Genomic DNA, 26,395 nt, shown 5'->3' with positions numbered 1-26,395 from the left:
GATCTAAAGAAGTGGCCAGTAACATTACTGCCATACAAATAACAGGCAAAGACCATCTCCAACAAGATATAGTCTAACCACTGCCCCCTTGACAGCGGTACCATCACTGAATCCCTCACTATTAACATCCTTAGGGTTACCATTGATTAGAAACTCAACTGGTCTCACCGCATCAACACAGTGGCTACAATAGTAGGTCAGAGGCTAGAAATGCTGCAGTGAGTAACTCACCTCCAGACTCCACAGAGCTTGTCCACCATCTACAAGCCACAAGTCAGGAGAGTGAAGGAATACTCCCCACTTGCCTGGATGGGTGCAAATCCAACAACACTCAAGAAGCTTGACACTATCAGGATGAAGCAGCCTGCTTGATTGGCAGCACATAACTTTTCCTGCTGATTGGCTTATTTAAATTATACTATCTAAACAAAGCATTTATTTTCAATCTGGCTGCCTGACTGGTAACCTCACAAAATGGATCACGTAGTCCTTGAACAACTCCGTCCCCTGATGGCAATAGGGAAATTATCAGCTGAGGTATATAATAATGGAATAATCTGCCCTACCACATGGCTGCCTCACAGTCAAGTTGAGAAATACCCTCAATATGGGCTGAATTAATGCTATTTGGTAAATTAACTTGAAGAAAATATTCATTTGTTTGTGCCTTGTCACATCTTTAAGATGGTTATTAAAAAGCCCTAAAACTGATCAATCACTTTGGAGTTTCGCACCTCTTATGAAGTTGGCAAACATCTCAGCCAATTTGTATTTTGCAGTAAAGCCATAAAAGGCATTGAACTGAATGACCAAATAAATGGACAAAGCACCAACAGAAATCCCTCTTCCTTCATCAAATTGTGTCTGCATCTTTAAGTATACTCAAGCAAGTCGGCAGGGCCTTGGGTTCACGTTTAATCCAAATAAAATCACCTTCAACAGTTCTTCAACATTACACTGGAGTGCCACCCTAGGTTACGTGTTCCAACCTGTCTACTGAATCCATCGTCTGACCCATAGATGGGATGTTACTACCTGAGATATTAGGCTGAATTAATACACAAAAGGAAATCTGGGATAACTAAGGCACTGTCAACTAACCAATTCCTTACTTCTATGACTTACACCTTTTTATATAACTTATAACTTGGTTACTTCTTTTAACTGGTTCTCAGTCATTTATTCACATTCACCTCTTGAGGGCAAAATTTAAAATGTCAACAAACTGATTTCGGGGAAAAAACTAATTTGACAACAAAAAGAAACATCATTGATGGGTATATGCTGGCTAACTTCCAATGCTTTTGGTGCTTTTACATTAATTTGCCTTATTAATTCATTGTAACCCCATATTAATTTTTATAATAAACTAACATCATGCCAATTTCATTGATATAGGACAGGCATTGATAAATTCAATTTCTGCAACAGAAAATCAAGATATTCATAATTTCGCAATTTAACTAATTACTTCCTGAAGTTTCCCATCATTGTTAGTTGACTTCTTACTCATCATTATGCAATTTTTAAGTTCACTTAGCAAGATAATGAGCTAGAAATATTTTGAATGATAAAATGAATGCCACCAAATTCATTATATACTCTTGCAATGAACCTTCAAAAGTTTCAGAAAACTACATGGAATTCTGCATACTTTCAGAGCAGAAATTCAATCTAAACATACTTTAGAACACAGAAATATTCATATAATTTTTTCTTTTCAGTGTATAACCTGGATCAGAATTGGCAAGTATAACTCCTAACCTTTATCCTACTGGAAACTATTGTTAAGGTACCCAACAATTAGTCAAATCATCGCAATTGCTTATAGGTATCAAGAAAAACACACTCCTAGTAACTCGCATGTCATTTTATTTCTTACTGGCTTATGTATTCAGTATCTGATGCAGCATGGTCAAAAGGTATTACAGATCTTTTAAATTAAAAAAAAAAACTGGTGACCTGGAATTAACAGTGGTCTGTTTAAGGGACAACATAGAATTCCACCTGCAGCAGTATTTCAATGTTGACATAGAATGAACCATTTTACCTGACATCTGAAGTTGATCAAATAAAAGTAATTCTGACACCTACACTTATCACCAGCTAAATATTCAAGTTAGCAAGGGATGCCAGTCATAAAAATCTAGTACATTTCTTCCGAGAAGGAAAGGTGAGAGTTAACAGGAAGATTCAAAATTATGGGGAACCACATACAACAGAACAAAGAAGAAGAACTGAACATCAGTGTGTAGCTTCATAACTATTAACTTCCAATACTTTTCAGATATGTTGAAGTTAACTTTAAGGATTCTTGTCTATTTATTTTGAGTATGTGAGTAATCATATTTTGCTCACTGAAGTCTCCTCTCAAGGGCCCTTGACTTATGTATATTGTTTAGAAAATACACAAAGACAAAAGGATTGATTGCACAAAATAGGGGCAGGGTTAAGCTATAGCTCTTTACCACTGTATATTAGTCCCCATAAGCACTGATACAAATGCTATCTCCATAAAAAGTTTTTCAATTTCTCAAAAGGTACAGTCTAAGGACATTACAATACTATGAGCTCTATTTGCAAAGGAACAGCAGTGCTTGATGTTGAAAAGCCCTGCATGAACAGATCATGAAGTACATGCTGGTACATTAAAACACTTACTCAGAAAAGGGTCAATTCACATCCAAACAAGCAACTACTCTCTGACTCCTGTAGTACCAGTGGAAGGGTTAGGTCATGGTAACTGAACACATATTTGGTGTCAAACAGAAAATTCGTCAAATAGGATTTGACTGTCCTGTCTCTTCAATTATAAAATACAGTTCCAAGGGGAGACATGATATTCCTTATGACCTGAGGGGTTTTATACGTGTTCAGCAGCAACTATGTTCAGCAAAGGGAGTATGTTGTAACACATATATCACCCTTACCCCACTCAGTCCTAAATGAGCTGTGTAAAACCTCCTTTTCCTCCCCTCTACGGGTTTGTCACTTTGCTTTCCAATTACTTTGATGCCAGCAGATGTGAGAAATCAGGGAAATGTTGACTTCATCTATCCCAGCAGAGTAATTATCTTTCAGATAACACCTCCCATCGCTCCTACCTACAACTGCAAACCCTGCTGCTTCCCTGATACAGGAACGCTGATCTAAATTGAAGTGCTGATGACAAGGAGTAAATTAAGCAAATTGAAATCAGCTTGATCTGAAAATTGCCTCATTTCCCTTCCTTTTCCCAGTATCAACACTTGTTCCACTCCCATCTGTCCTGTTTGTGGTCTCCAATCTGCCTTTGGTCTATTTGAAGTCTTTCAGCTCTACAAACATCTTCTAGCCTGTATTACTACACATATGATTATTTTGCAGGAGATACCCTTTTATAGGGCAGCAGTGGTTAGCTGAAATGCAGCACTTTACTATTACACTTCATTCAAGTTAGTAATCCGGCTAATAATTAACAAAAAGAACAGTAATGGAGGACAACTGGTCAGAACGTCAGTCAAGCCTGGAATTTAAACTTTTGACCCTCTGTTCATGAGCCCTGTGCCTCATCACTGCTGTTATGGGCTGTAAGGAAGTCTCAAATACATTGAACAATCTTTGGAATTTCTTGATATTGTGCTTGTACATAAATCAAACTTACAATAAGGAAAAAAGAGCACAGAATAAAAAACGTCCTGTGGCTTATCAACTTTTTCCTCTCACATAACCACATGTATATGTGACTCCACCCCAACAATTTAATTTCCATAAGAAAACTGCTCCCAGATCCCCAAATGTAATCAAGCAGAACTCCAGAATAATGATCCATCTCCTTAGCTGCAATGTTCAACCGTGATCTACAAACTAGCCCCAGAGTAGGAACTATGCATTTCAATCTTTTCATCATTTTAGTCTTTGGCTCAGACTATTATCTTCAATTCTGGTGTTGACTAAATATTTGACAACTTTATTTGGTTCACTGATATAGTGTTATCTGGTAATTTTATTTCTGTTGCTCTTCCCTATTCTGCTTTCTATTTTTACACTACCATAATACTGAAGGTATTATGAATAATAGTAGAGGATTTCTTAGGGTGAGATAGTACAGAAGGAGGTTATTCTACCCAATGGACTTCTGTCTAGGCTTTGTAACAACCGTCTTACCAGACACTCTCAATAGCTGTTTCCAAATTGCCCTAAAAGTTTTAACCTTGAAGTATTTATCCAATTTATTTGGAAAGCCATTATTTAAAACAACATCAGGTTCCGCATTCCAGGCCTTAATAAATTGTTCAATGAAATCAATTCTCTTCCCACCTTTCTGGATAATTTGCAAAATACCTTGTGACAGGCTTTATATCTCAAAAAAGAATTTAATAATACATAATATCCTAATCAAAGAAATTGCATCCTTGGGTGTGTTCTAGTTATGAAATGTTGGCAAGTAAAATGGACTTGAATCATTTCAATGCAATATTTGGTAGCTATCATGGATCTGTGAATAACATATTCACTCTGTGGTGGGCAGATGGCATCGAGTGGTTACAATGGGGAACTGGGCGTTTGCTGTGTTCAACTGCAATACTGGAAATAAGCCTCCAATAATTAATAAAACCTCAGTTTGCATAGTCACTAGGCATAATGGATGTTTCAAAGTGTTACAGAATGGGTTCACATTGTATACCATCTTTGAACTCTTGGTGGCCATTTTCTGTGTGAGGAAGACATTTTGAGAGTAATGTCTTTTGTTATTGTGTCAACATGAAGATAATAGACACACACGCCTGTGTGCATGTTGAACTCAAACACATCTCTGTCACCATAACAGACTGATGACAGCCAGTGACAAGCGTGCCGCTGATCTAAATAAATACAGTAAACAGATCTTCACTGTGGTAGCGAACGCATCGGAAAAGTGTTGTAGGTGTTGGTGGTATCAACACAAAAATAAAAGTACTATGTGCCATGACTAACATTCATCAAATTATTTAGCCTTTTTGCAGAATAGGAACACATGGTTCAAAATCTGGCCAGCTCAATTTAAGTTAAAGACTGATAGATAATATAATGATCAGGTCTTAAAGCATTTACTTGGAAAGAGGGTAAAAACAGGGAATTAAACGCTATTAACCTTTCAGTGGGTGGTAAATTATATCACTGGTTATATATCACTGGTTATGTTCATTTGAAAACTGACCTGAAAATAATATCTAGTCTGCTCTAATTCAGATATGGTGAGAGTGAACTCTTTGTCCTCGCTAGGAGATTTTTGTTGTTGAAAGAAAGCATTTTGCTTTGAAGGAAGTTTTATTTCTGCTGAGGGCAAAAGGGTTCAAACTCCCCACATAATCTAGGGCTCAGAAACATCAGACTGAATGCAATCAATTAAATTTTAATTATTAGGTTTTCACCAAGTCTATTCCACTAGAATTCACAAAGGCAGACTTCCCATTCTTATCTCTCCTAGTCGGGGCCAAAGTTCGGAGGGTACTCTATCATACAACTTTCTGGAGCAAGTCTCTGAGGAGTTCACTCCATTAGCAGTTTGAGGAGAATATTCCAGGTCAGGCTTCTTTGTGTCTCTGACACAAATTACGACTGAAATATAACAAAAAAGAAACTGTTGTAGCTTGCTACTTGCTCATCCTGACAGGCTTTCCTTTGGGAAGACAGTAAAGTGCTATACAAGAAGCATGCTACTCACACAGATGGTTAAGGATGGCTATGCCATTCGGATGAGACTTTCAATTAGTCATATGAAGCACTTCTACATTCAAACCCAGCATGACTACACCAGAACTCACTTCAGGTAACAGGGCTGATAAAAGTTCACAGGCATTCCCTTTTGTGTATGGCTTCATAATTCAAATTGCAGGCCACACAAGCAGGTTCCAATGGTTATGAGCAGGTACCAGAAAAGATCAGTGCTGCAAGTTTATCTGATGTCCAAAAGCTGAGTTTGTACATCCTACATTTCAGAGGAAAGGCCTGAATAATGGCACTTCATAAGAGGTTTAACAGAACCTGTTGGTCAGTGCTAGGGCTATCAGCACAATGATTTTAATTCTTGTGTTGAAACAAGCCAAATTTGATCCTGAATGCTCAAGTGAAAATATCATGTACAACAGGATTAATTGTAAACCTTATCAAGTACTAAGTGCTGTGACTGCTTTCAGGTGACAGGTTTGGGATGAGGCAGAACTTTCACCCACTCTGTGAGCTCTGACTCTGTCCCAAACACTGGGATCATGGACATTAGTATATTTTGGATTGGTTCCTGCATGATTTTTGATGCCTTTTTAAAAATCTGTCTAAAGGATATGGCTAAATCATCAGTTATTCCCATCCCCATTGCTTTGGAGAAGATGTGTTGAGTTGCCTTTTTGAACCCATGGAACTGTTAGGAAGGAGTTCCAGGATTTTAATCCAGTCACAATGAAGGAATGATGATATAGCTCCAGGTCAGGATGGCATGCAAATGGCTATTTCTGTTTGCCATAAAATCTATTTAATTCATGTTTTTATAACTCACTGATGTAGGAAAACCAGCTATTAAATTGTACAAAGTGCCCACTGTCTGATGGGATCAGATTTTAGTGCACATGACAGCAGTGCATATGGGATGTGCCATCTTACACTCTCTCCTTCCTGTGATAACCACATGGAAACAGACAGACACACAACCTATCTGGCCCACGGGGAAAAATGCCCTGAAAAAAAGGTGTATACGCCCAATATGACTTGATCCCGCTTCACAACATTTGCCCAGGCTGCACGATTGTCATAATTTCACACGAAATTAACTCTTAGTCATATGTGCTTGTGGGTTTTCAGCTCATGTAGACTGAAGATCCAACTACCATCTTTAGAAGCCACTGGAGATGCAGAAAATTTTCAACTTCCAAGTCTGATCTGCACTGAAATATAAACATAAGAAGTGGAAGAACAATTCCTGACGTCTTGGGGTTATTATGCTACTCAGTCCAGCTTATTGTATCTCGTTTACTTTGGATTAAATGGAGGGAATGGGAAAAATTACAACTTTATTTAAAGATTTTATCACGCTCTGCACTATATAAAACTTACAGTTTTAATTCATTCTGATGGATTTTTCAAAAGTGCAGAAGAATCAGTTCACAGTTCAATCGTAATTTCTGTAACTAATAGTGATTTTTTTCAAATGCGCACTTAAAATAAATCTAATATCTATTTTCTTTTGGTATGTTTTGCAGCCATATTTACTCCTGATTTCAGCTAGGTTATCAGATGCCCTGTTTCCGAGCAGATTGAGACATTTTAGTAGCAAGATATTCCCCAGATAATCATTGTTTGAATTGCAAGTAGGTAAGTGCATCGTCAAAAATGATTTCTCCCAATCCCTTTCTTACAAAGGTTGCAAGATGCATCCGAAGTAAAAACAGAAGCCAATTGAAACCGTGTAAGGAGGGCACTTGTCCAGAAGTGCAGCCTCACGAGTGGTGATCACACGTTGGATCTAAGACATGACAATGTATAGCTCTGCTTCTATGCACAATCTTAACAAGTTTTGACAAAAGAGAAAGGTCCGAGCCCGAGAAATTAGGCTGCAGTATAATATTAAAATTATTTGCAAACTAATCTCAACCTTTTGGTCTTAAAAGACTTGAGTAAATTGGCTCTGACCAAGTGAAATGAATGCCAATGAGACATTGAGACAATTAGCTTTGTAGTTGTTAAGCAAATGTTTCAGAATTTCATGATTCAAAACAGTTTCAAAATGATCTCAAGGACTGTAAACCATTTGTTGTTGGAGGCTGTTTCAGAATCTCAAGCAAGGTTGCATTTATTGACAATAAAAGAAGTAATTAGTCATTCAATTCTGTGCTCTTATGCTTACTGAGGATTGTTTTTATCCCTAAACTATTACTTTTGACAAAGTCTCCTACTGGGAAACCAAACCATTTGTTCAGCTTTAATGTGATTGGCCATTTGTACAAATTGTACTACCTTCCGTGAATTAGTGAGTTTGATACATTGCATACACCAATCACATTACTGACTAGCTTTAAGGAGTTATGTAGATAAGCACCCCTGCAAGGGGTTGGTGGGGGCGAGGAGAGAGAAAAGGATTCAACAGAAGACAGTTTGCCAGTGTGGGAATGCCACCCCTTCACAGATAATGGATTATAATAAGGCTCTGTGATAATGAGCACCACCACAGCATAACCAATGACTTCAGTTTCCACAGAGCTGAAGGTTTCATCCAGATTTGGTCACTGTTTCCAAGTTGCATGAGGCAGTGCGATGAGAACTGACAGCACGCTGAACATGTCTTGAAGTTTCTCGCTCCATCTCTTTGAAACATTGGTTTTCAAAAAAGTATTATCTTTGAGATTGACATTGTCATCTTCAAAGCTTTTACCATAATGAGGTGTAAAAATAATGCTAATTTTGCAATCTCTTTAATGGCAATGCATTGTGACAAAAATATTTATGTTGCTTATAAGACTTACATGTTGTTAAAGTTTCTCATCTTGCATTCATCAGGACAAATGCAAGAATGCCAAATTTCAAATAGTCACAACAATTTAGTTAAACTAGCTTGCTGATATTTCGAATTCGGTCCTTTGACCTGACAAAGTGAAACGCTTCTGCAATAGGTTTCTTGATTCAGCAATGGTCATGTTCTCCTGTGAATGACCAAGTTACTGTCAATACATTTATCAGTAATTCTCCAAATGCATGGAATGATAATCATGTATTTTGGGAATAACATGGCCAATGCTCCTCCAGCTTCAAGTACTGTGGGTACAAATACCAGCCTCCAGAGACAGTTTAAATTCATTTGTCTACAGTGCTAAGTTTTCTGCTGTTCTCTCTCAGGCCAATTATTAGAATGCTGCGCAGCAACATTGGAGTTGTTTCTGATTGTACATGTTCTGATAAAATGTCACTCAACTTGAAATATTGACTCTGTTTCCTACGCTGTCTGATGTGCTGAATTTTTCCAAAATGTTCTGCTTTTGTTGCAGATGTCCAGCTCTCACAATACAGTATTTTGCATTTGTATTGTATTATTTTTTAATTCAGCAGATATTCTTGCTCTGAATGAGATAAATGAAGTTTCAGCTTTTGGTCTGAGCTGGAAATCTGTAAGACTGAACATGACAACAACAATTTTCACTTATGTATCACCATAGACTTCTCAAGCATTCCGTGGCATTTCATAGGAGGTATTATCCAACAGAATTTGAAACCATGATATAAGCACAAGTGACTGATTATTTCAGCCAAATACATAACTTTTAAGAAGTGTCTGTAAGAGGGAGAGAGGGGGAATGCAAAAGTTTAGAACCTAGATAGCTAACATTGAGAACTTCAGAAAAAAACCCTGCAATTTAAGCAGCCATTAATAGCAGTGTATAAGGAATAGCTCCAGAGCACATCCTTCATGTGTCTGAGATAAGAACCAAGGTCTGCAGCATTTATCCAACTATTGGTCTCTGACCTTCTACAATTTGTTCATGTAGCTGTGCTGGATAGATCAGTGCAATGACATGCCTGTTTCCTGGCAGCATAGATCAAAAGTAAATTTTATTCTTCTTTGTGGTATTTGTGTACAATCTCTGACATTAATTAAACCCATAACAGGAGCATCGTCTGAAATTATTCTGGTAATATTTGTCATTTTGAATGATATTATGGTAGGATAGATGTCAGGTGGCTCACCTGCCCTTGGCGCAGTTGAGATCCTGATATGGTCAATTATCTCCTTCTGCCATCACTAGTATTTTATCAATGGTACAAGCTGTCTATCCCACTTAGCAAGACTACCAAGTAAACACTGTCTTGAGGAGGGAGAGAACAAGTGGGTCCTAATTAGGCTCCCTACAGCCAACAGAGAGCACCACCAATGGTGATCCAAGGCCCCACCATATTCTGGACTCTAAACTGTACTTCTTCCCCCTCCCTGACTCTTCTTGCTGGAGCCTCTCTCACTAGCCCTGGTACAACCAGTCCTCTTTGCATGGCTTATCTGACCTTCCAGCGATGGATCTTTGAAGTGGACTGGCTGCTGTCCCAGTTATGGCCACCACTCCCAGGAATTCCACTGGCACTGGAGAGATCCGAGGCCGGATGACACCCTCCTGGATGGGGCGGCAGCCAACCAGTTGTAAAGTCAAGCCAAGGCTTCCCAGCCCTATGCAGAGGTGCGTGCTCCTGAATTTTCAGCTGTGGAGGTATTGTGTAGGGCCCAACAATGTCCTCGAAAAATTCCGACCGTAAATTGAGAAGGGGAACATTCTATTGACACAACACCCTTTCGAAGTAGCAGGACTTGTGAAGTAGATTGTGGTAAACTCTCCAATTCTGTCCATTTAGATAGTCATAGAAAGGGAAATAGCAAGCAGATGGAGGCTTCTCAAACTAAATGATATGTTCATGAGACCACACCTGAAGTGATGTGCCAACAGTGGTGACTGACACAGAACACAATCAATGAAGTCCAGGAGGCTGTTCAGAAATGAGTCATACATGCATTTGGAAAGACAGGGTTTGATTAGGAATAGTCAGCAAAGCTTTGAGCATGGGAGATCATGCCTCACAAATTAGTTAGATTTCTTTGATGAAGTGACTAGGAAGTTTGACGAGAGCAGGGTGATAGACATAGTTTATATGGATTTCAGTAAGGCCTTTGATAAGGTTCCACACAGTAGGCTGCTCTGGAAGATTAGATTGCATGGAATCCAGTGGGAGCTGGCAAATTAGATACACAATTGGCTTGATGGTAGGACGCAGAGGGTAATAGTGGAAGGACGTTTGTCGAACTGGAGGCCTGTGACTAGAGGAGTCCTTCAGGGGTCAGTACGGGGCCCATTGCTGTTAGTTACCTACATCAATGATTTGTATGAGAATATACAAGGCATGATTAGTAAGTTTGCAGATGATACTAAAATAGGAGGTATCATGGACAGTGAGGAAGGTTATCAGAAATTGCAGCAGGACCTTGATCAGCTGGGGAAGTGGGCTGAGAAATGGCAAATGGAGTTTAATATAGATAAATGTGAGGTCTTGCCTTTTGGAAAGACAAATCAAGGTAGGGGTTTCATGGTGCATGATAGGGTCGTAAGGAGTGTAATGGAACAGAGGGACCTTGGAGTTCAGATGCATGGTTCTCTGAAAATGGAGTCATAGGTACACAGGGCAGTGAAGAAGGCTTTTAGCACACTGGCCATCATCAGTCAGGGCACTGAGTATGGAAGTTCGGAAGTGATTTTGCAGTTGTACAGGATGTTGGTGAGGCCATACCTGGAGTATTGTGTTCAGTTTTGGTCACCTTGCTATAGGAAGGATGTTATTAAACTGGAAAGTGTGCAGAAGAAATTTACAAGGATGTACAAGGTCTGAGTTATAGGGAGAGGTTGGACAAGCGAGGACATTTTTCTTCAGAGCATAGGAGACTGAGGGGGGATCTTATGGACATGTATAAGATCATGAGGCATGAATAGGATGAATCACTCAGTCTTTTTTTCCCAGGGTTGGGGAATCGAGAACTAGAGGGTATCAATTTAGGTTAGGGGGAAAAGAATAAAAAGGAGCCTGAGGGGCAATGCATTTACACAGAGGGTGGTATGCATAAGAAATGAGCTGCCAGTAGAAGTGGTTGAGGCAGGTACATTAACAACATTTAAAAAACATTTGGGCAAATACATGGATAGGAAAGGTTTAGAAGGAATTGGGCCAAGTGCAGGGAAATGCCGCTAGCTTTGATGGACATTTTGGTCGGCATGGACCAGTTTGGGCCAAAGGCCCTGCCCCATGCTGCAGAACTTATGACTCTACGACTGTATCCCAACATTGGGAAAGGTTGGAATGAAGAAAGGAAGTGGATAGAAATCTGATCTTACAGAAATACACAAGATAGTAAATGGGATGGAAAAGATTGATGTTGAATGTTATTTCAAACCAGGAGAACAGGACGGGCACAAACTAGTTGGGGATTGATTAGCTCAGTTGGCTGGACAGCTGGCTTGCAACATAGCTCAACACTAATAGCATGAGTTTAATTCCCATACTCGACAAGCTCACCATGAATGTCCTGCTTTCTTAACCTTGCCCCTTGTCTGAGGCATGGTGCCCCTCAGGTTAAATTTGCCATCAGGTGTTTCTCTCTACTGAGGAGTGGGACTATAGTGACTTGACCTTTTAGTAAAAGCCAATTCTGAGAATGTTGCTTGGAAGATCTTTATGAAGCAAGCTGTGATCAACACAAGATGCAAAGGTGGAGACAAAAACCCCAGAATGGATTAAGAAACAATTAGGACTTTAGAGTGGAGGAGGGACAAGCTAAAATGCAATTTGGAATAAGCAGTTGAAATCTTTTGTATGGGGAATAATGGATTGAACATAATATCCTGAAAACCATACTCACATTGTAAGATGCAAAGAAAGCATAAATGATATAAAATATTTAAATTGGTAAGTTAATGAGATTGTTATATACAGACTTTTTCAGCTTGCTTTCTAAATTAATAATAGTTCAGGAAAAGGTAACATATCAGAGCAATGCAACTTAACTCTGTTCAAAAGCAGTACAAATTCTACCTGACTTGGCCTAAAGCAAATTCCTCTTTTGTCAGTTAAGTGTACATTGCATCTGCATTTCAGTATCTGATGGTATACAGGCAACATATACAAAGCAAAAGTGAGGACTGCAGATGCTGGAAACCAGAGTCTAGATTAGAGTGGTGCTGGAAAAGCACAGCAGGTCAGGCAGCATCCGAACATATACGTGTCTTGGCCCAGCCAGCAAATCTGCTTGTAGCATGCACCTCCAAAATTAGTGCTAATTCTATGGTAAGACAAGCCCAAAGCAGCTTGTCATTGACTCCCCCCATGTGCAATAATTGGTGAGCTACGCGGCTTGAATATTTTGCTGAAATACTTCAGATATATTTATTGTGCTTGGACTGGAAGGAGTTTAAACTGTCCTAATTAGAAATCAGCATTTGCATGGACATAGTTCAGATTTTCTCAATTCTGTGTTTCGCTGAAGTCCAGTTTCAAGCAGTTATCTTCTACAAATGCAACTGTTGCTGATTTAACATCAAAATATCGTAGCAGTATGACAGAGTTTTTATGTTTCTTAATTTTCATGCAAGTTACTTTTAGAATATTTCCCCAAATCTAGTCTGAATGAGGAAAAAGGGCATATCTTGTATTTATATGGTACCTTTCATGACCACATCACATCACACAACACTTTACATCCAATTAAACACTTTTGACGTACCTTCCATGTAATTTAAAAAACATACCTGCCAATTTACACACAGCAAGCTCACACAAAAAACAATGGGATGCTACCCAGATAATCTGCTTTCATGATGTTGATTGTGGAACATCTTTCATTCAGGAAACTGAAAATAACTCCCTAGTCCTCCTTGAAATAATCCTGTGGAGTTTTTCATTTATGCGAGAGGACAGACGGCATATAAGTTTAATGCCTCATCTGAAAGATGACACCCCCAATTATTCAGCATTCCATCAGTATTGTACTGGAGTATCAATTTTGATCCTTATGCTCAAGTGGGACATGTAATCACAACTTTCTGACTCAGACTGAGTGTGCTCCCATGGTGCCATATCTCAAGCCATTGAAGACCAGAATTTCACCTGTACTTGGCATTGTTCTAAATTCAAAGTTTGTGAGAAGATTTGTAGCTCGGGTGCTCGTTGTTGTGGTTCTGTTTGCCGAGCTGGGAATTTGTGTTGCAGACGTTTCGTCCTCAGTGCTTGGGAGCCTCCTGTGAAGCGCTTCTGTGTTGTTTCCTCCGGCATTTATAGTGGTTTGTCTCTGCCGCTTCCGGTTGTCAGTTCCAGCTGTCCACTGCAGTGGCCGGTATATTGGGTCCAGGTTGATGTGTTTGTTGATAGAATCTGTGGATGAGTGCCATGCCTCTAGGAATTCCCTGGCTGTTCTCTGTTTGGCTTGTACTATAATTGTAGTGTTGTCCCAGTCGAACTCATGTTGCCTGTCATCTGCGTGATTTGCTACTAAGGATAGCAAGTCGTGTCGTTTCGTGGCTAATTGGTGTTAATGGATACTGATCGTTAGCTGTCTTCCTGTTTGTCCTATGTAGTGTTTTGTGCAGTTCTTGCATGGGATTTTGTACACTACGTTGGTTTTGCTCATGCTGGGTATCGGGTCCTTTGTCCTGGTGAGTTGTTGTCTGAGAGTGGCTGTTGGTTTGTGTGCTGTTATGAGTCCTAGTGGTCATAGTAGTCTGGCTGTCAGTTCAGAAATGTTCTTAATGTATGGTAGTGTGGCTAGTCCTTTGGGTTGTGGCATGTCCTCATTCCGTTGTCTTTCCCTTAGGCATCTGTTGATGAAATTGCGCGGGTATCCGTTTTTGGCGAATACATTGTAGAGGTGTTCTTCTTCCTCTTTTTGCAGTTCTGGTGTGCTGCAGTGTGTTGTGGCCCTTTTGAACAGTGTCTTGATGCAACTTCTTTTGTGTGTGTTGGGGTGGTTGCTTTTGTAGTTCAGGACTTGATCTGTGTGTGTGTGGCTTTCCTGTATACCTTTGTGGTGTATACCTCATGTATACCTTTATCCATGAACACCAACTAGCCACGAAACGACACGACCAGCTATCCTTGGTAGCAAATCACGCAGATGACAGGCAACATGAGTTCGACTGGGACAACACTACAATTATAGTACAAGCCAAACAGAGAACAGCCAGGGAATTCTGAGAGGCATGGCACCATCCACAGATTCTATCAACAAACACATCGACCTGGACCCAATATACCAGCCACTGCAGTGGACAGCTGGAATTGACAACCGGAAGCGGCAGAGACAAACCACTATAAATGCCGGAGGAAACAACAAAGAAGCGCTTCACAGGAGGCTCCCAAACACTGAGGATGTCACCTAGACAGGGGATGAAACGTCTGCAACACAAATTCCCAGCTCGGCGAACAGAACCACAACATTGTTCTAAATATACCATGGAACAGGAGTTTTAAAACAAGAAAGAACCACTTACTTAGCTTTTTTGCTGTCACATTTCTCCAGTTCACTAAGCTGTCCAAGAGACGAAAGAACAGTGGAAAGATGTTTGCGTTTTCTTGGTCGCCCAGGTCCTCTCCTTGCTGGGCTTCTTGAGTTTTCATCTCTCCTATAAATTGGGATGCAAATAGAGCTATCAACCCTTGTCATTGCTAGAATTTCACCTTGTGTTTTCATCTTTATGTCTCTTCATTATTCCCTTTTATAGGCTATTGTCAACTGCCAAGTATCCTCCAACTAGTAGCTGAGACTGTCTGGGCCAGTGTAAATGATGTGGGAACAAAATTGACTCGTAAAAGGAATTATACAATAAGCTGAGTTGAATTGTGTCAACTCTTCGTACCACGAGATGAAGTATCTCATTGTTTTGTTGTGTTTTAGTTGGTTGAAGATAGGAAATCTGAAGAAATTCTCCTGAATAAAGTAGGCAAGTTACGAAGGAAACATTGTCCTTGGATCGAACAAGTCCTCAACTACATGGGAAGTCTGCCATAAGGTACACTTTGACAGGCACAAAATAATGTCTTTATCCCAATCCTTTTCTCCCTTACTGCAATTCAAAACTACAATTTAATTTGATAATATTCACATTTCAAGCACATTTTCCACTTCAAGGACAATCATCTCAAGAAATATAACTGGCAAATGAAGTAAAAGTCAGCCTTTGACGTCATGCAATGAGCCAGCAATTTTCCACTAACATTATACCGCAACTGATCACAAACACTCAAATTACGACAAGGCGAAATGCACCCATCCCCAACAGTTGGAAGGTCATTGGCAATTTAAGTAACAAACCTAAGATGTTTATCACAAAATATGATGAAATGTCAATTTTCTGTGTTTATTATTAGACAGGCTATGAAAAGAAGAAAATAATACAACATGACTGAATGTCATTCTCTGAAAGAACTAGTCAAACATTTACAACTGCACTAACGTAGTTTCATATATAAAGTAAGTTAGAGTATTGGAAGATGATCATTGTCTATAGAAGGAATTCCTGTCTATAGTCAGCAGGAATTACTGGCTTTAGGAGAAAATTGGGAAAGAATGCTGAGTATATATAATATATATATAGTGTTGCACAGGGCATCAGAATCATGTGGGACTGTCTAACATTGTCGTATGTCAGCATGGTGCAAGCGTTCTCCTGAGTTTTCCCCTCCTGACATTAAATGATATCCTCCTAGAAATTTCTGGGTGTCATGGATTTTTTTCTGCATGAACATGAAGTGACATTAATCTCTAATGTGCTGTCAAGGATCTGATCCAGCTGGCATGGGTGTCCACTTTTGGAATAATGATCAAAAGATGGATTCCTGGCTGAGCAACCTCCCCCTATTGCTCTAGCGCACTAAGGCAAATTTATAACAATCCACTCTACTACCAGAAACCAGCTCATTCAACACAGCTTTTGGATTTGCTCAATCAAATGGCCTCTACATCATGCAATCACTCCCTGAATTAGAGCTTCCTTAACAGGAATGCTTGAATATTCCATAAACAATTTGATAAAGTTCCAAGATCAGCATTTCTATTAAGGACTTTTTACAAAGCCACTTTGTGACACTGTGTTTTGTATAATACTAGCAAGGATTGCACATTTCTCACAGCTTATTTGATGTGGCTGCTTTGATAATTCCACCCTATTGCTTTCAACGTTTTTAGGCTGAAGCAGCCCCACATCCCACAGTCTCAGCGAACTCTTGTACCTTTATGTGAAGGTGAATGAATTGCACTTGCTGGATCAGAGCCTTAGCTATGCTGTTGTTGTAGACTGAGCTGTGAGCCGTAACTTGGCACAATGCAAATCCACCTGGAGCTGGCTAATCATTGAGTGAAGTTATGTAGGAGCCAGTGGTGCAACCTATTCAAGTGTCCAGAATGGGAGTAACAAGAAAGGAACATAGAGGTGCAGAAGGTGAGGAGAGAAAATGAACTAATTTGAAGCAAGGAAGTTGGGAAAATAATACTTGAGCTGAAAATGTGTTGCTGGAAAAGCGCAGCAGATCAGGCAGCATCCAAGGAGCAGGAGAATCGACGTTTCGGGCATGAGCCCTTCTTCAAGAACCTCCTGAAGAAGGGCTCATGCCCGAAACGTCGATTCTCCTGCTCCTTGGATGCTGCCTGACCTGCTGCGCTTTTCCAGCAACACATTTTCAGCTCTGATCTCCAGCATCTGCAGTCCTCACTTTCTCCTCGAAAATAATGCTTGAGTTAACAATGGGAGAATACTGTTTAGTGGAACAAATCTGATCTAAATTGTATCTTATTCCACTCAAAGTGTGGAATGTTTTTTGCCTGGAACAATGTTTTATCCTATTTATATAAAAGATTTGGATGTGAATAGAAGGTATGGTTAGTAAGTTTGCAGATGACACCAAAGTTGGAGGTATAGTGGACAGTGAAGAAGGTTACCTCAGATTACAATGGGATCTTGATCAGATGGGCTAATGGGCTGAGGAGTGGAGATGGAGTTTAATTTAGATAAATGTGAGGTGATGCATTTTGGGAAAGCAAATCTTAGCAGGTCTTATACACTTAATGGTCAGGTCCGAGGGAGTGTTGCTGAACAAAGAGACCTTGGAGTGCAGGTTCATAGTTCCTTGAAAGTGGAGTCACAGATAGACAGGATAGTGAAGAAGGTATTTGATATGTTTGCCCATATTGGTCAGTGCATTGTGGATATTTGTTGGGAGGTCAAATTGTAGCTGTACAGGGCATTGGTTCGGCCACTTTTGGAATAATGCATGCATTTCTGGTTTCCCCGCTACAGGAAGGATGTTGTGAAACTTGAAAGGGTTCAGAAAAGATATCCAAGGATGTTACCAGGGGTGGAGAGTTTGAACTATAGGGAGAGGCTGGTCAGGCTGGGGCTGTATTCCCTGGAGCATTGGAGGCTGAGGGTGACCTTATAGAGCTTTATAAGATCATGAGGGGCATGGATAGGATAAATAGGCAAAGTTTTTTCCTTGCTGTGGAGGAGTCCCAAATTAGAGGGCATAGGTTTAAAGTGAGAGGGGAAAGATTTAAAAGGAACCTAAGGGGCAACCTTTTTAAGCAGAGAGTGGTGCGTGTATGAAATGATCTGCCACAGGAAGTAGTTGAGACTAGTACAATTACAGAATCTGGATGAGTATATGAATGGGACAGTTTAGAGGGATATAGGCCAAATGTTGGCAAATGGGACTAGATTTATTTTGAACATCTAGTTGGCATGGATGAGTTGGGCTGAAGGGTCTGTTTCTGTGCTGTACCTCTCTTTGACTCTATCTGAACTGTGTTGCTAATTACAGTTCTAAAGGGGTGATATGAGATGGTACCCACTCATGATCATGTCTTCTTTGTAGTTTAGCCAGTTCTCGTTGCTTTTCCTTGTAGCGACGCTGTAGTTCAGCTAGTTTCATTCTCATTTCCAGCTCCTGTGTGTCCATTCCATCAATTGCAACCTTTAGAGGACAAACCTTGATCACAAAGAATCAATATAAAACAGTCAACCGTAGAAGGGTTATCCTCGCAATTTATAATCATTTATGGTCATTACTGGTATGCTATTCTTATATTGACTGCACCCCAATGCACATTATATAAATGGAAACAAATGTCATCTTGCCCCTGTGGCTTTCCCTCTTTGTCATTTCTTAACCCAACTTTAAGAATATCTTCTATAAGTGTCCCACTTTAGCCATGAACTTAACGTACAAATAATAAATAAATTACAGTAACACTGCTTTAGCTTAAATCCTCTCTTCATAGTTGTGTGTCTTGACACTGACGCTAGATATAGATTAGTATTTCAATCAATTGTCAGAAAAATGTGATATGTCAACCGACAGAATTTGGAGACTTTCTTTGGCTCATTTTTTAACTTTAAGCTCCTGCTAAGTTCAAGTGGGCTCTACACATCAAGAATTAGGCAAATGGCCAAAGACCCGATTTCCCAATGTAACGAGCATTTGTGAGGGTTGCTACTGCATGTTAAGCTTTGGAAAGATTAGCACAGAATTTGTTGAACTTGGTGCCTTCTGCAGTGAGATGGTGTAGGCTCGTGCAGAAGGAGTCAGACAAGAGACATTACCGAGGCCCTACAGTGCTTTGGAACCTAAGATAGCACTATTCTTCCAGAGTGTGTGATATTCTGTGATATTTTCGAGAGGAGCAGAGTGTAACACAGTGAAACTGAGAACAAATTTTACCAACCCCACCAATTAACTCACCGTCTCTGCCTTTGGACTCCATGAGTACTTCCGCCGTAGATTCAGCACCCTTGGGATCCGCACTACATAAAATCTGCTTGACCCTAAGTCAGTTTGGGGATCATCCATTTCAAGTGGTACTGCCTCCACCAATGAACGGGCAGCAGCAATAGTTGCGAGGCGCTGGAGGTCATGAGTAAGTATAGCCTCATCTTCCCCTGTTGAGAAAAGATATATTTCCATACTTCATTAGCACTAGTGCATTGTCTTGTACACTATCTTTCACAATATAAGCCCATGGCTCTCCAGTTCTAGGTTAAGCTCTCTCTCTCTTTCAATATGCACAAAAGCAGAGCCAGCCACAAAGTTTCACCATCACTCTCTTTTACTGCCTAATTACTTAGAGCTGTTCCTTCCTAATTCCTTCTAATTTATACTAGTTTTCCATTGACTTATTTTTGCAGTTTATTCTTTTCCCATTGCTATTATTAGGAAACTGCAAGAAGAAGAATAAATATTCAGAGGGAAAAGCTATTTTGGAAAATTAATGGACAAGCTTAGAAGAATCAAAGGCAAATATAATTTGTTGCAATTCAAAGCTACATCAATGGGCAAGAAAATGTCATAACATAGGCTGCAGTATTATCATTAATGGGATGATTTCCATCTCAATTTTAAAAACAGGTCACCACATCTTTGCTTCTAGCCTACATGGTGCAATGCCAGCATCTTCAGGATTCTCCACCCAAGCCCTTAGCCTCAAGCACACTTTTTCACCTATTTCATAACTTGGCTACGTTTCACCAGACACGAGCCACATGCAAAACACTAAAGCAGCCAAATGGATAGCTCCAAAAATGGGCACAGAGGTTGTGATGTGCAACTAACCCATGCCTATTCAACTGACTGCGTTGCCTATTCAATTGAGGGACTGCTGTACGAATTAGCAGGGGTCTAAAATTATAACTTCCTAGCACTGCCTAAAGTTAACTTGTAACCTTGAACGGCAAGGTGCAGTGTGGCTAGGCCAGATACTGGCAGCCAGAAAGATGTGAATTGGTGCAGGGAAACGATGAAGAACAGCAAAACATGGAGAAGCTTGGAAGTAGGAGGCATTATGTATCTGTACACGAGATCAAAACACAGTGAGAGCAGGAAGGAGAGCAGTTAACTATGGGGATGAATGTCTGCAGGGAGAAAGTGAGGACTGCAGATGCTGGAGATCAGAATCAAGCGTGTGGCACTAGAAAAGCACAGCCGGTCAGGCAGCATCCGAAGAGCGGAGAATTGATGTTTCGGACATAAGCCTTTCATCAGGATTCCTGCTCCTCAGATGCTGCCTGACCAGCTGTGCTTTTCCAACACCACACTCTTGACGGATGAATGTCAGCAGCCAAGCTCTGACTGACCTGGATACAGTGGCATTGAAAGTTTAATGACCTCACACAATGGTCAAGATCAGTGAATTCATCTTCAAATGCTATTGCTTACCAACTGTACCACCTACCTTAGGAACTGCTTAATCACCACACCACGTTTTGAGCATGTGCCTGGGGGGGTCTTTGGTTTATAGATCACCACATCCCTACCACTCATCTATAATCTCCTTCAGTCAATACTCAAACATAATCTCTGTATATTTAACCTCGTCCTCATATACTTCATATTACTTAAAACTCATAATCTCAAAGCTGTATGCACTGCCAGCTATTCGACTGTGACATTCATATCATCTAAACACATTGAGTGACTCTCACTCACATATTTCCTTCTTTCTTGCAGGTCAAATACTACATAAGCAAAAGAAACAGCAATTATAATGGGATGTATGCATTGTCAACTCAATCGAAGGAGATGGTGCTGGTCAACACTAAAACACCTATCGCTGAGGCCCATGGTCAGTGGCAGGGCTAAATCCATTGAAGATGATGGTATCCTCATACCTAATCCTTCTTCTCACATCTTACCCTCATCCTCATCCCACATTCATGGAAATATAGGCAACAGGAGTAGGAGTAAGCCATTGGGTCCTTCAAGCCTGCTATACCACTTAATATGATCATAACTGATTATCTAATTCAACACGCTGTTCCCGCTTTTGCCCATCCCTTTAGCCCTACGAATTATATTTGACTTCTTCTTGAAAACATTCAACATTTTGATCTCAACCATTTTCTGTGGCAGAGAATTCCACAGGCTCACCATTTTCTGGGTAAAGCAATTCCTTCTCATCTTAGTCCTAAATGGCTCACCCTTTCCTTAGACTGTGACCTTAGTTCTGGACTCCCTGATCTTGGAAACACCCTTCCTGCATTTACTGTGTGTGGTGCTGCTAGAATTTTATAGGTTTCTATGAGGTCCCCACTCAACTTTCTAAACTGCAATGAATGTAGTCCTCACCAATTTAGTCTGTCTTCATGTTCTTCGTGCAGAGCTTGGAGCTCACCATTTTCAGCATGAAACTGGGGGCCAACTCCACTTGCACACTTAAGGAACCTGCCATAATGCAGAGGCTGGTGGCTTATGTTGCAACATGTGCATCAGCCGGTAAACATTGGAGTGCTGCAGTGGAGGCACAGAATGCAAAACTGTTGATTACAGAATGCAAAGGAGCTTGATACATGTCACAATGATGCAGCAATCTGCCCTCTGGGTAATTAGATTGCTGAGGCACTGCCCTGGGATAGGGGGAGTGACATTGGCCCTGAGGAGCCTGCTGTCCTCTCCTCTCTCAGGATGCAAACAGCCATCACAGCCCAGCCAACTGTCACCCAGGCTGAGACATTGCAGTCCTCATATAGGCCTTCTAGGTGCAGAACTGCTCAAGGTCATCGACTAGAAGACTATTCATTCTCCCCCAATGACCGTCAGCTGCCTCCCACTTGCTATGCTGCAGCTACTAAGACAGCACTGCTGAGAAGAATGAAGACAGACAAAGAAGACAGGTACTAAGGGACTGCAGTAGAATGATATAAGATGTAGATGTAATATAGCATTACTTCGGTTAGTAATTTGTTTGAACATTTACTTGGTTGCAACTTTAATTCTGCTTTTTGCCCAAACGAGTGCATTGCTGGTCAGTGGCAGTGGGAATGGAAGCATGGAACCATTGGTGAATGGGTTATTCAGGTTGACATTTCTGATTTCACACTTTAATAAGTTCTTCATGGTCATCTGGCCCAGAAAGGATCTCTCCAAACTTGCTTCCACCAGCCTGGCCGGATTAATAGAACCAAATGAAAGGAACAGTATGATTCACTGCCAACTCCATCAATGTAGCAGCAAGTGAATTTTCAGTATCTAACTGGAGGTGTTGGCTCATTGCCTGGCAGTGTCTAGAAGGAGCAGAAAGTTCCACTCCTTTCATCTGATTGTAAACAGATGGTCGTCAGTGGCCAGAATCACCCAATTTCAGATCATTATTGCAGATCGAGTTTTTAAACCAAGAAAAGAGAATAACTATCTGCTTTTGTTTCAAATCAACCTTATCAGAGGTTATTAGATTAGATTACTTACAGTGTGGAAACAGGCCCTTCGGCCCAACAAGTCCACACCGCCCCGCCGAAGCGCAACCCACCCATATCCCTACATTTACCCCTTATCTAACACTACGGGCAATTTACCATGACCAATTCACCTGACCTGCACATTTTTGGACTGTGGGAGGAAACCGGAGCACCCGGAGGAAACCCATGCAGACACGGGGAGAATGTGCAAACTCCAAACAGTCAGTCGCCTGAGGCGGGTATTGAACCCGGGTCTCTGGCGCTGTGAGGCAGCAGTGCTAACCACTGTGCCACCGTGCTGCCCATTAGACAACCCAGGAGCAGCTGGGACTTCAACCCAGGCCTTTTAGTCCAGAGGTAGGGACACTACCACTGCACCACAAGAGCCCCTAGTCAGCCAATGATCCATATTTCATCAGGCGGCAGTGAACAGTCTGTTTGTAAAATGGGTTGGGAAGTGGGGATCCAGGGAGAAATCAGAATGTGACCTTTAAGTAACAATGACTAGGTGAAATGTGTTTCACTGTCCTAATCTTGGTTCCCAAGTAAATGGAAGTTCTACAGGGGCAATGGTCAGGAAAATCTAACTGCAGTATTTTTATTTAGAATTTTTAGTATTTTTATTCAGTATATATAAAACATTTCCCACCCAGTTGCAACTTCAGATTGAACTGTCTAACAGAAACATTATTCCCAGGATAAGATGTTCAAGGCAGTCACAGATCAAAGTAATAGTTTGCTTAATATCTGAGAATGCAAGTGGGGCCTCAGTTTAATGTCTCCTCCAGAAGGTAGCATTTCTGAAAGAGCAGCGCATTCCTAGTAATAGCCTCAGTTACATGTTCACATCATTGGAATGGGGTTTGAACTCACAATCATCCTACTCATGTGAGATAAGAGTGCGGCCATTGATCCCAGGCTACCACATGACAGCAGGTAGACCATGTTAGAAAATTTGGATCTTCCAAAATATACTCATTAAGAGTAATATTGACCCAGTTTCTGGAATGAAACCGTGGCCATCCTCAAAGAGTTAAAATCCAATTTCGGGAAAATGCTGGTGTCGATGTTCAAAATGAGCAATGACTAAAAATAGACAAATTATGTCAACTCATCTTAAACAAGACAAACACATGATGTCACAGAGCACTGAAATACAATGCTTGTTCTCCAATTCTATGGTTATCCTATAGGAATGACCTCACTTTTTTTCCCCCAAAGAAGAATCACTAATGCATTCAATATGTCCTACGATACTTCAGGAACAGTCAATCATTTTGGCCAGAAGTGATCAATTGTGCTGATAACAGTTTTTATTGATTAAAAAATGTAATGAGACGGCATGGATTCAATAATTTAATATCCTGTGTATATGTGTGTGATGAGATTTATATTCTGCAACCAGCAAGTGTAAGTAACAGAACACTCAAATGGTTTTGCCTGGGAATTGTGAATTGTAATGAAATAATTGATGCTCAAAATGGGTACATTTTATATGATCAAATCTGTGTGTTGCTAGGTATGTATTGACTGTGTCTGTGTGTATTGCTGACTACATCTTATGTATGTGTGTATATATTGGCCTAGATTTTCTCACAATTGTGAAAGCAAGGGGATACACTGCAAACTTTGCTAATAGTCCAATCTCTTCCTTTATAACCTATTCCATATTTTCCTGCATTTCTAATTAGGATATGCTGCAGCACAGATGATGGAAAAACCAGAACGCACCCCAGCAATAGTCATACAAGAGTGACAGTGCTCACAGATTGTTGAGGCTGCCTTAGTCACTTTCCTGTCCAGTTCAAATGATATCCTGATGTGATTAGAGAGAGTGATGGCTTGGTGTGAACAATATGCATTGATAAGAAACTGCATTGATCAAACAAAGCCTTCTGGTATTTAAAAGGTATAATTTATTTTACCTTCATTTGTTTTAAAAGTGCCACACAAGGTGTGACTCCAATAACAGTAAGCCACTTCTGCTAATACGTAATATCATTCTCAATTTCACATACTTGATCTTAGCAAGGCCTTCCCTATGTGTTAAAGTCATTACTAAGGGCATTTGGAAGCTAAATGCTTGTTGGTTCATGGAAACTTCTTTAGCAGCAACTGTAAGGCTGTATCCATTTTGGGGAACATAGTGTTGGTGACATCTGTCTCTTTCAGCTTCCCCACTGACCCACCTACTTCAACACTAAGGTTCATTCATGTACACTTTTGAAAGGGTGGTGGGCTAGACCTCACTCTAAGTTTGTAAATTTTGGTCAGTTACAACCATCTATCTTTTAAAAACACATTAATTTCATTGGAAATAGCCAGTCAGACCTGCCCTATCGCCTGGATTACACAGTATTAAAGGACATAGGCCTGTCCCTTCATAATGTTTGATTCTGTCCTGCACAAGATTGTAAACATTAGGCATTAGCCTTCCTGTAGGTATGGAAACCTGACATGGAATGATGTTTAGCACATAGGCCTAGGTGTACAGAGTCATAGTGTCATAGAGATGTACAGCATGGAAACAAACCCTCGGTTCAACCCTTCCATGCTGACAAGATATCCCAACCCAATCTAGTCCCACCTGCCAGCACCCGGCCCATATCCCTCCAAACCCTTCCTATTCATATACCCATCCAAATGTTGCAATTGTACCAGCCTCCACCACTTCCTCTGGCAGTTCATTCCATACCCGTACCCATATGTTTGTGCTTCCTGTAACTCTAACAGAAAGAAATGGAAAAGGAGAAAAGGAAATTTGTTTACATGAACGATAAGACAAGTTTTGATGATCCATTTATGCACCTCACACTTTTGTTCAACACTTCTGCTGAGATGTAGAAACCTGACTATTTGTGTTTCTACCTCTGTCCCCTAAGAGTATTCAGGTAGTAGGGCAATTAATTTTAGATGGCACTCCACACATTTTACTGTCAACTGACAATGATGGTTGCCAGTTGTTGCTCAGTTTAAGCTGTAGTGTCCCTTTTCCAGTTTTGTGATTATTGTCAATTTTACTGCTGCCAGTCCCCAGCGCAATTAGTTTTCAGTCGAAGGAGCAGCAGCATGAAGCTTGGCATGAATCCAGGAAAGTGGCTATTGGCATTTATTTTAATATAGGGGAGTAATGACAATTAACCTCTCACTGTTCATGCCGAGTGTAATAGATGAACAGCCTAAAAGTACCAGGAAAGCATGGCAGAGTATAAGTAATGGCGTAAGCCACTGACACCATAATTTTAAAGGATCCTTTGTCAAATCATTGCCATATGCCAGTCCCCAGGAAAACCCAGGGCCATTAAATTATATTTTGTGCATATATACATAGACATCCTGCTTTCACCAATGAGTGCATGTTTATGATAATCTATATGTGAATGTGTATATAGCTTACATTTTCATCCATGGTATGAATTATATATGGCAGTATATTTAATGATTTTTTTTCAACACAGATCTTGTTTGTCTTTTGTGACAAAGTCCATCATTATCAGATTAATAAGGAAAAGTTTTCAGGCAGCATAACTCTGTGCACTTACATATAAACCCGATAGATCAGTGAATAATTTTGGTCTCAGCCCATTGCACTGTTGAACAATCAACAATGATATCAAATAGCGTTGAAAACCAGGATTATAATTTTTCCG

The 26,395-nt window shown here is 40.3% G+C and overlaps 1 protein-coding gene across 6 annotated transcripts in view; it reads right to left on the bottom strand.

Annotated features, from left to right (window-relative positions):
• Positions 1 to 26,395, bottom strand: part of bahcc1b (BAH domain and coiled-coil containing 1b) — a 248,990-nt gene that overhangs the window by 86,093 nt on the left and 136,502 nt on the right. For 5 of the 6 annotated variants that reach the window (XM_043714770.2, XM_043714769.2, XM_043714772.2 and 2 more), the window contains exons 12-14: positions 19,261 to 19,457; positions 18,371 to 18,507; positions 15,018 to 15,149 (exon numbers count right to left, since the gene is read on the bottom strand). In XM_043714770.2, coding sequence (XP_043570705.2) covers positions 15,018 to 15,149; positions 18,371 to 18,507; positions 19,261 to 19,457 — 466 coding nt within the window. The remainder of the gene's footprint in view (positions 1 to 15,017; positions 15,150 to 18,370; positions 18,508 to 19,260; positions 19,458 to 26,395) is intronic. The other variant, XM_043714775.2, reaches the window with a different exon arrangement.

This window comes from Chiloscyllium plagiosum, unplaced genomic scaffold (assembly GCF_037043375.1).
Source record: "Chiloscyllium plagiosum isolate Xiang-an unplaced genomic scaffold, Cpla_swu_hap1 HiC_scaffold_25, whole genome shotgun sequence".
Taxonomy (NCBI): domain Eukaryota; kingdom Metazoa; phylum Chordata; class Chondrichthyes; order Orectolobiformes; family Hemiscylliidae; genus Chiloscyllium; species Chiloscyllium plagiosum.
The sequence above is the reverse complement of the archived record's forward strand: the minus strand, read 5'-3'. Positions and strand labels throughout refer to the sequence as shown.